The sequence below is a fragment of the Peromyscus californicus genome, unplaced genomic scaffold (genome assembly GCF_007827085.1).
Source record: "Peromyscus californicus insignis strain IS unplaced genomic scaffold, ASM782708v3 Scaffold_10__1_contigs__length_136768540, whole genome shotgun sequence".
Lineage (NCBI taxonomy): Eukaryota > Metazoa > Chordata > Mammalia > Rodentia > Cricetidae > Peromyscus > Peromyscus californicus.
Window position 1 is genome coordinate 57,569,987 of NW_026294391.1, and position 9,719 is coordinate 57,579,705.

The following is a 9,719-nucleotide window of genomic DNA, read 5'->3' on the forward strand; positions in this document are numbered from 1 at the left end:
TGGCCTGTGTGCTGCACTCCTTCTGAGTGGAAACAACATGAAGGGAAAACGAACAAGTGATAGAGGTGCAGTCAGGGGGCACTCTGGGTACCCCGAAAACCCTCAACAGCAGCTGCCAAACAGGAGGACTGTGTTGTGGCTCTCACACTCTGAGAGCCTGGATAACGTCACCTTTTGGGTCCAGTTTGTCTGTATTTCATGTTTAACCTTTAGTTGCTCCATTTCAGATATTCCCATTGGGGCCTCTGGTAGTAGAGAGACTCTAAATTAGGAGACTGTCTCATGGAGGTGACTTAGAGGCATTTCTTCTCACACACTCAAGATGCCATAACAAAGCCAGGGACCACGCAGTGAGAAGCTTTGGTTGCTCCTCACACCTTTCAAAGGCCTGAAGACAAGGTGATCTCCAAGACAGACAGGATTTCAAGATGACTGACAGCCATCCTAGGGAAAAACATCCACCCATGTTTTTTCATGGCCTGGGCCTCCCAGCTGAGCAGCAGCCCTGAGCCTACATCTCACAAATCATTAGTGTTTAAGTATAGGGTGCTGGTCACAACTGTCTTAGGAGCTGTATTTGTGAGAAGGGTCAGAGGTTTGAAATCCCCATGCAAGAATGGTAACCGTGACTGGAGGGCTGTTCCTGTGCTCTTTCTATAACTATCAGGGGTGAAGACACTTATCTGGGCACATACTATCAGGAAAGCAGTCTAGCCCCAGGGAGCCTCTGGCTGCTCAGAAGTGCTCCACGTCTGCTCAGTAACAGCCCACACAGCATATTTGCAGAGCACCTGGCAGTGTCTTTTTTAAACCCCACAGAAAATGGAATGGATGTGTTCTTCAGCCTCGGGACGACCTGTTATGGATGAGGAAAGGTGAACCCCACAGCTACAGATCAACAGATGTGGAGCCAATGGAGGGCAAATGAATGCAAGGCTCCTTGGGGACCACTCACAAAGCTAAAGATTGCTCGTCCCTGTACAGAGTCAGGAAAAACAGATCATTCCCCCACCCAGCTCACCCCCTTTAATGGGGAGGCTGGAAAAGTCCATGAAGAGAAGGTCATGGCCACGGTTGCCTGGAATTAGACAAAGCATTCTTGGGACAAGACAGACAATTTCAGAATGGGCAAAAGTAGATGTAGAGGGCTCTTAACTGCTCAAGTGATCATATACAAAAAGATTCTGCTTCGGTCACTAGGTCAGTTTTACCAAACCAAGTTTCCTAGAGGTGGATTCCCTTTTCTGAAGTCCAAGTGTAACAGCACAAGGGCAGCATGCGAGCAGTATTAATAAGAGTGTATCCCTCAAAATGAGAGGACCATCTTGTGCATGCTGTTCTGTCCTCATCAGTGTGAGGCACCAGACTTCAACAGAGATGCTCACAAAGTGTGCTTAGAGAAGGGGGCGGGGGGAGGAAACGACAGCAAGAAGCGTGGAGTATGCCTGGAAAAATGTGTCTAATGTGGGCAAATCATTATGTGAGAGCGGTGGTAGCGGTGGTGGCGGCGGGGGTGGGGGTGGGGGGTGTTGGGGGTGTTGTAGGTTTGTTTTGTTTTGTTTTGTTTGAGACAGGATCTTACTATGTAGCCTGGAATTTTCTATGTAGACCAGGCTGGCTTCAAACTCACAGAGATCCACCTGCCTCTGCTTCCTGAGTGCTGGCTTGAAGCTGTAGGTTTGTTTTGTGGATCCAACTCCAACTGCTCCAAGAGCTGATGGGTGGAAGTTCTAGGAAAGCAGATTTGGATTCATCATTAAAAAGCTGCTCTTTTTGCCTTTTAAAAAATGTTTATTTATTTACCTGTGTATTGTTTTGTGGGTTTTTTGTTTGTTTGTTTTTGCTTTGCTTTGCTTTTTGAGACAGGGTTTCATGTAGCCCAGGCTGACTTCAAATTCACTGTGTAGGGAATTTGACTCCAGTTTCTGATCCTCCAGCTTCTGCCTCCTGAGTCCTGGGACCACAGGTGTGCACCATCGTGCCCAGATTCTGCAGCACTGGGAATGGAACCCAAGGCCTTACACATGCTCGCTGAGCTCTGTACCCAGTGAGCTCCATCGGCAGCCCTGCTCTTTCCTTTTTTTTTTAATAAAGAAAAACTGTGATAAGAGTTTCAGCTCATGATTGTAGCCCCTCAGAGTCTTTTGAAATTTATTGTCAATGGTTTCAAAAAAATGGGGAAAAAACCAAGTGCCCTAAGATATTAATCTGAGGGCCGCGGCAGCCATCTTCCAGTAACTCGCCAAAATGACGAACACAAAGGGAAAGAGGAGGGGGACCCGCTGTATGTTCTCCAGGCCTTTTAGGAAACATGGAGTTGTTCCTTTGGCTACTTACATGCGAATCTACAAGAAAGGTGATATTGTAGACATCAAGGGAATGGGCACTGTTCAAAAAGGAATGCCTCATAAGTGTTACCATGGCAAAACCAGAAGAGTCTACAATGTCACCCAGCATGCCGTGGGCATCATTGTAAACAAGCAAGTTAAGGGCAAGATCCTTGCCAAGAGAATCAACATGCGGATTGAGCACATCAAGCACTCTAAGAGCCGAGACAGCTTCCTGAAGCGGGTGAAGGAGAACGACCAGAAGAAAAAGGAAGCCAAGGAGAAGGGCACCTGGGTGCAGCTGAAGCTCCAGCCCGCCCCACCCAGAGAAGCACACTTTGTGAGGACTAACGGGAAGGAGCCTGAGCTGCTGGAGCCCATTCCATATGAATTCATGGCCTAATGTACAAAAAGAAATAAAAGACCTGAACTGTAAAGGGCTTTTCTTATGTTGAAAAAAAAAAAGATATTAATATGAGCAATTAGAGCAGATTGCCCAAAGGGCAACAGTCCCTATCAGCAGAGACAGTCAGGCCATGAGTGGACTAGCACTGCGTGGGGCTGATGCCAGCCTGGTGAAATGTCTGAACATTTGAACATTGAACAGCTGACCCATAACCTCTAGGCTCACTGAGATCTTGTGATACGTGATCTGGAAGGTCTCATGAGAAAGTATTTAGGAAAATATTTCTGGAGCAGAGGGGCCGAGTGGGCCTGAGGCAGAGAGGTTGGAAGCAGAAGAAACAGCTGGTTAAGAGGTACCTTCTCTGAGGGCTACAGCTAGTTTTCACTATTTCTAGTCTCTCTATTTGAATTTCAGATTCATGCTGTGAGATATGGCCTCACCAGTTGAGTCAAACTCTTCACCAAATACTGATCTTGCCCCTGCTTAAGTGAGTCCAGGGAAGGGAAAGTCTCATTCTCTCAAGTCAGACCATTGCAGACTGGATCTTCCCAGACTATTGTGGAGTCCTTTACGGGAATGAGTCCATTTCCCATATTACCCACCCTCCACTCTTAACGATGATGCCTTCTTCTCAAGCAAAACAAGGTCAATCCTTCTGCTGTGCATATTTGAAAACCGGTCCTTGAACCAACACACTGTCAGTCTGTCCATCTCTTGTTCAGGATAAACAGTTTTGGCAGCTGGTACACAGTCTTCTCACACCCCTGTGCTCTCTTTTCTGTACTTTGCTCCAGGTTGCTAATGTCTCTCTGTAGTGTCCAGGTCCAAGCTCAGAACCCATCCTCGGTGGCCTACTGTACACAACAGAAAGCAGAGCTGCAGCCTCCTCCCTTGGAGAGCCGAACTGATTAGCATCTGGGGAGCTACTGCCCCAAACTGAGGAGCACACAGTCACCTCCAACACTTGAAAGCATGCACGCAGATGGATGGGAAGTCACGGCCCTCCTACCAAGTGTTGAAGCATCTGCATTTGACAAACTGGGTTCTAAAAATTTACATTTCATTTCATGATGGCCTTTGGGGAGTTTTCTGAAAGGAGGTTCATGGCATTTACAGTGTCGTGTGTGTGTGTGTGTGTGTGTGTGTGTGTGTGTGTGTGTGTGTGTGTGTGTGTGTTGCTAGGGATTGAACCATGGGTTTTGCAACTGCTAGGCAAAGGCCCTACTTCTGAGGCACATCCCTCATTTTTAAAATTTGAACAGCATAAGCCGGGCGGTGGTGGCGCACGCCTTTAATCCCAGCACTCGGGAGGCAGAGCCAGGCGGATCTCTGTGAGTTCGAGGCCAGCCTGGGCTACCAAGTGAGTTCCAGGAAAGGCGCAAAGCTACACAGAGAAACCCTGTCTCGAAAAACAAACAAAAAAAAAAAAAAAATTGAACAGCATGCCATCAATACCTCATCCAAGTCATTAATTAAATTACTGAGCAGAGGTAGAAAGAGCTGGCTTAGCGGTTATGAGTGAGTACTACTCTTATAGAGAACCCAAGTTCAGTTCCCAGCACCCACATCAGATGGCTCGCAACCACTGAACAGATTCTCACACATAAGTAAAAATAAATCTTTAAAAGGGTGTGAGGGCTGGAGAGATGGCCCAGTGATTAAGAACACTGGATTCCCAGGTTTAGTTCCCGGCACTCACATGATGGTTCATGACCATCTGTAACTCCAGTTCCTGGGGGTCTGATGCCCTAACGGAAGTGCACAGACATACACGCAAGCAAAAACTCATGCACATAAAATAAAAATGAAGAAATCTTATAAAAAATAAAATTATCAGGCAGAACCAGCATGGTAGATCATGCTTCTAAACCCAGTACTTGGGGGGCTGAGGCAGGAAAATCTTGATGGGTTATACAGTGAGATGAAATGCTATCCCCCACTACCACCACCACCGAAATAGGATGAGCCAAGGACTGCTGTCCAAGCTGAGGAAAACTCTTAGTCACCAGCTGTGAATACACATTCTTGCCTGCTTTACCCCCGCGTTTTTCCTTCTTATCCACAAGGACATCTCATGCCAATCATTCTTAATCAAATAGGATTTCACTGAAACACCTTTGGAAATAGGCAGAGGGAGGATGGGGAGCAGGAACGAAAGGAAATCAGCGTGTGGCCTTTAGATGTCCTCCTCCTCCTCCTCCCCAGGTCTCAGGATGAGCCCTCATGGTTTCAGACTCCAAGAAGGAATTCCAGACAAGAACTCAGGCACAGACAGTTGGAAGAACTAGATGGGAGCTTAGAAAATGTGCATGCAGAACCACCTCTGCCCCCTCCCATTGGGGTAACCCTGGGCAAGTTGCTTAACTTGTCTGTTTGCTCATCTGTAAACTAGACAAGATAACCCCTAGCTCACAGGACTGTCAGGAGGTTTAAACGTGACACTGTATGTGGATGCGAGCGTTCTGTGAAGTGGAAGCACTACGCAAATGTAACATACTGTTCTGATGGTGTAGTGGGCCCACTGTTTTCATCAGAATAGGGTACAAAAAGATAAACAAGACCTGCTCCTTGCCCTCCCCTGGGGAACTCGGAATTCTGGAGAGCAGATAAAGTACAAGAACAGGGCACACGGCACGCGTTGTTCTAGTCACTAAGAAGAGGGAAGGTCCACCTGGGTGTGGTGACACATACCTGGAATCCCAAAGCTCTGGAGGCGAAGGCAGGAGGATCATGAGTTCAAGCCCAGCCTGGGTTGCAAGTCTCAAAAAGAAAAAAAGAAATGTGTAGGGAGTCCATCAGACTCAGGGACAGAAAAAAAAAGAAAAAGAAAAAAAGGCTTCCAGGCATTCTGATAGGTACTCCAACAAACTGAACAGATCTAATGGCTGAGGAAGACAGCATCCCAAGTAGAAGCATCCGAGAGTGATAGTTTCTAAATTGTGACTGAGGCACTGGGAGCAGTCACGTTTGACAGGAAGAGGCAGTGGGGCCGGCCAGTCACATCACGGTGTTTTAGACCATGTCACTCTCAACATGCCCACGATACAAGCATTCTGCCTTTCTTTCACAGGAGAGGCTGGCCGAATTTGAGCAGAACCACCTAGTTCTCATGTTTGAGTTTCTTCAGCTGACTTCCTTGCACTCTTCCAGGGGGCAAAGGCATCTAGAAACACTCCTGGAAGATCACATAACATTTTGAATATTATTTTATTTGTATGGGTATTTTTGTCTCCATGTATGTGCATCACTTTCATGTGGGGTAGACCTGGAGTTTCAGGCTATTCTGAGCTGCCATGTGGTTGCTGGGAATGGAACCCAGGTCTTCTGGAAGAGCAGTCAGTGCTCTTAACCTCTGAGTCATCTCTCCAGCCCGTCTTTACCTGCAGCTGAGAAACAGGTCTGTGGGAAGAGCAGGAGCTATGGCTGTATTTCAGTGTTCCAACGATTGGACAGCTCTAACAGACAGGGGTGGCTGAGAAAATACAGCACTCCCGGTGAAGGAGCTTAAGAAGCTTCAGCTGGAAGTGGCTCCCTGAAGGATGGTTATCCATCACACCTGAAAGGCTTCTTATTCTCCAGTTCCATGTGGGGAGCAAGGAGTAGAAAAATAGATCAAGGGCTCTCAAGGTCCATTTTCCAGACGGGGTTTTCAGAACTACTGTTGTGATTTAGTGCCACCTGGTGTCCAAGATGGGATATAGCCGCCACCTTTCTGGCTTTTCCAGCACTTGGGGACAAGACTAGCTTCCTTCCCTAATGGGTTGTTAAGATGCTGTTTGGGGTCTGTGGGATGGAACAGAAGAAGGAGAGAGGGCAAGCGCTGCTTGGAGCCTCGAGGATACTGTTTTCTATGTTGTCAGGGTTTCCATTTCCTCAGAACGCCTCTGGGAATGTGTATTTTTCTGGAGCACTACAGGATTGGCTTTGCCATACATACACTCTCTCATATGATGCAGAGTATCTGTAAATCTCTCAGCCAGACCAGAGAAATTGCCCTGAGCCTTTACAGTGATCAAAAGGGTCTGGTTCTCCATGAACTCGGGCTTAAGTGATGTTTCCTCCTAATTGGGTTAAATTTATACTTAGGACTCCTAGAGCCCCAGTGAAAGGTTGAGAGAGAAGCAGGACCTCAGGAAGCTGAACAGAGAAATGGCAGCCCTGCTTTCTCTCCAAACCCATTTCAGAATGGATTCCTAATGAGCAATGAAACGAAACCTGCAAAAGTTAGGGCTCAACTGCAATCTCAGATACTTAAGAGACTGAGGCAGGAAGGTCACAAGTTCAAGACCAGCTTGAACAAGAAAGAAAGATCCTGTCTCAAATTAAGAAAGAAAAAAACACTAACATTGTTTTGGTGATGCCTCATAATGTGGTATTAGATAGCATACAGGAGTAATAGCTTGAACTGGGATGGCCAGAGTTGAGCACAACAAGACTAAGTTAGGCAAGACGTTACTCTCTCCCAGTCTCTGTTCCCAGTTATCCTTGAAGTTTGTTTCTGGCATAAGCCATCCCAGGCTTAGACTGTTCAGACTCTTTGGTTTGCTTATGAATTCTGGGACAGCTCTCAGTTTAGAGTACTGACGGAGAGAGGGCATGTAATTGCGGAGGGTATTGAAAAGCAGCAGAAAGAAAAAGGGAAAATAATCATCTTTACTTTGACTGTTTTGATTCCTAGATAACTGCTTTTTAATTTTGTTTGTTTGTATAGGCTCCAACTCCTTCCTGGTCGCCACAATACAGGGGTCCATGAGTAATGGCCCCTTAACCATACTAGCCGAGAGGCGAACAAATCTCTTTTTATCCTTTAATTAAGATACTTTTTGAGCCCTGTGTGGTGGCGCACGCCTTTAATCCCAACACTCAGTTGGCAGAGACAGGCGGATCTCTGTGAGTTCGAGGCCAGCAAGAATTACAAAGAAGAGTTCCAGGACAGCCAGTGCTGCATAATAGAGACCCTGTCTTAATTTTTTTTGTTGTTGTTTTTTTTGAGACGGGGTTTCCCAATATAGCCCTGGCTGTCCTGGAACTCTCTCTGTAGACCAGGCTGGCCTCGAACTCAGAGATCATACTGCCTCAGCCTCTGGGTGCTGGAATTAAAAGTGTGCAATACCATGGCCTGGGGTGGGGGTGGGGAGGAAACTTTTCCTAAGTAATATTTGCGAGCAATTTCATAAAACAGTAACAGATGACCAACAACAAAAATTATATAAATTGGCCGGGCGGTGGTGGCGCACGCCTTTAATCCCAGCACTCAGGAGGCAGAGGCAGGCGGATCTCTGTGAGTTCGAGGCCAGCCTGGTCTCCAAAGCGAGTTCCAGGAAAGGCGCAAAGCTACACAGAGAAACCCTGTCTCAAAAAACAAAACAAAAAAATTATATAAATTGACCTATTTTATCTTGTAAGATGTAAAGTTTTAAGATTTCTGACCCTGAATTAACTACACTGTACCCATTCAAGGAAGTTACCTAATACAATGAAATGGGCACCAAATCATAGCAACTTTTCCAAACTGGAGAGGGCTCGGACATTAGACCTCACTACCTGGAATTAAGCCTTTACATGGGCCTTTGGGGATTCAGAGTACTAGGGAAAATCGGCTTCCGTTCCTGTTCTCCCAGCTGTCAAGACCTGGGTGGGTGCCTCTGTCTGGCACATGCTGTCCTCCTGCAGTTTCTACAACCACCCTAGCCTGGGCTTCGCCCCACCCCTTTTCAAGCTTGCCGAGGAAAAAGAACGCAGAGAAAACCCCGCCCCTTCACATAGCTGTATGATGTGTTTATAGCATATGTGTGGTAACTAGGACAAATGTTCTTGCGAACTGGGAAAAAAACAACACTTGGAATCCAGACGGCTTCTGAAAATCTGGCCCATGATAGCAGTTCCTACTGTTCTCGGCTAGTCGTTTTAGTGCCTTAAAGCGGCCATGTGACCTTGACGGCAAACGCCATTTTCCTGCCAGGGGGCCTGCGCGTGTCTGGAGCCTCCCTCCGCCAGCGCCGGCGCCCGAGCTTTTCGGCTCTCAGCGGCTTTAGACCTCCTCCCAAGACCCCCTTTCCGGTCTGCGAGGCCCAAGAGACTCCCAGATTATTGGTGGAGAAAGTGTGATTGACACGATCTGCGTCTAATGACTGACCGGCTCTTTCCCAGCTCGATGACTAGTTCCGCTCTCTTTCCCACAGTCATTTTGATGACTCATCCCTCTGTCTTCGCACGGTGGCCTTTCCCGGCCCCGCCCGTGCTGTCCACCATCCGCCACCCCCCTCCTCCACCCCCCACCCCTCCACTCCCCGCTGAAGAGGAGCTTCGGCAATCACGCGCGCGCGTGTGTGTGTGTGTGTGTGTGTGTGTGTGTGTGTGTGTGTGTGTGTGTTAACACTTTTTCTGCACCGGAAGGAGGCTCATTTCCTTACAAGGAACTTAACCCCTTATTGTCCTTTGAGGTTTCTCTTGCACATGTTGGAGGCTGGGAGGGAGAAAAGATGGGGGGGGTTTTGCCTCAGCTTCCAGTTCAGCCCCAGGTCATAGGGGATACTGAGCTGACAGGACAGGTCAGCTTCCTGCTCCAGCAGCTAGCCTCTCTGGGGGAGAAGCCTGGGAAGGTGCCGTTAGGTGGAGGAGGCTTACTGATCTGGCCTCCTGCAGATCTCTGGGGAATGCGTGTCAGGCACCTAACAGAGATTGCAGTCCTAAAGAGGAATCCAGCCTTCAGTTAATAATGGGAAAATAGGGAACCCAGGCCAAGCTAAGAAGCTATCCTGGACCCCGGTGAAAGAATGGATGGTCGGTCACCTGAGCCAGGAGTCCTAGCCATGCCTTGTTCCTGCACGCCCTCACAGAAGGTCTTCCAGGACTGGGTTAAGTGAAGCCAGAAGCTCTGTAAAAGGAATGGCTACACTTGTCTCCTTTGGGCTGCTTCCTATAGTCTCATTTGCTCTTTATACAGTCATCACTTTGGCAAGTTTCACATCCCACAGGTAAAGCTC

General features: G+C 47.7%; 1 protein-coding gene across 1 annotated transcript; it reads left to right on the forward strand.

Moving 5' to 3' along the window:
* Positions 1-1,550: 1,550 nt before the first annotated feature.
* On the forward strand, positions 1,551-2,783 carry LOC128115024 (60S ribosomal protein L21-like). The gene has a single exon (XM_052745555.1). It carries the CDS (start codon positions 2,248-2,250, stop codon positions 2,728-2,730), a length of 483 nt encoding a protein of 160 aa, XP_052601515.1. The 5' UTR covers positions 1,551-2,247; the 3' UTR covers positions 2,731-2,783.
* Positions 2,784-9,719: the final 6,936 nt, after the last annotated feature.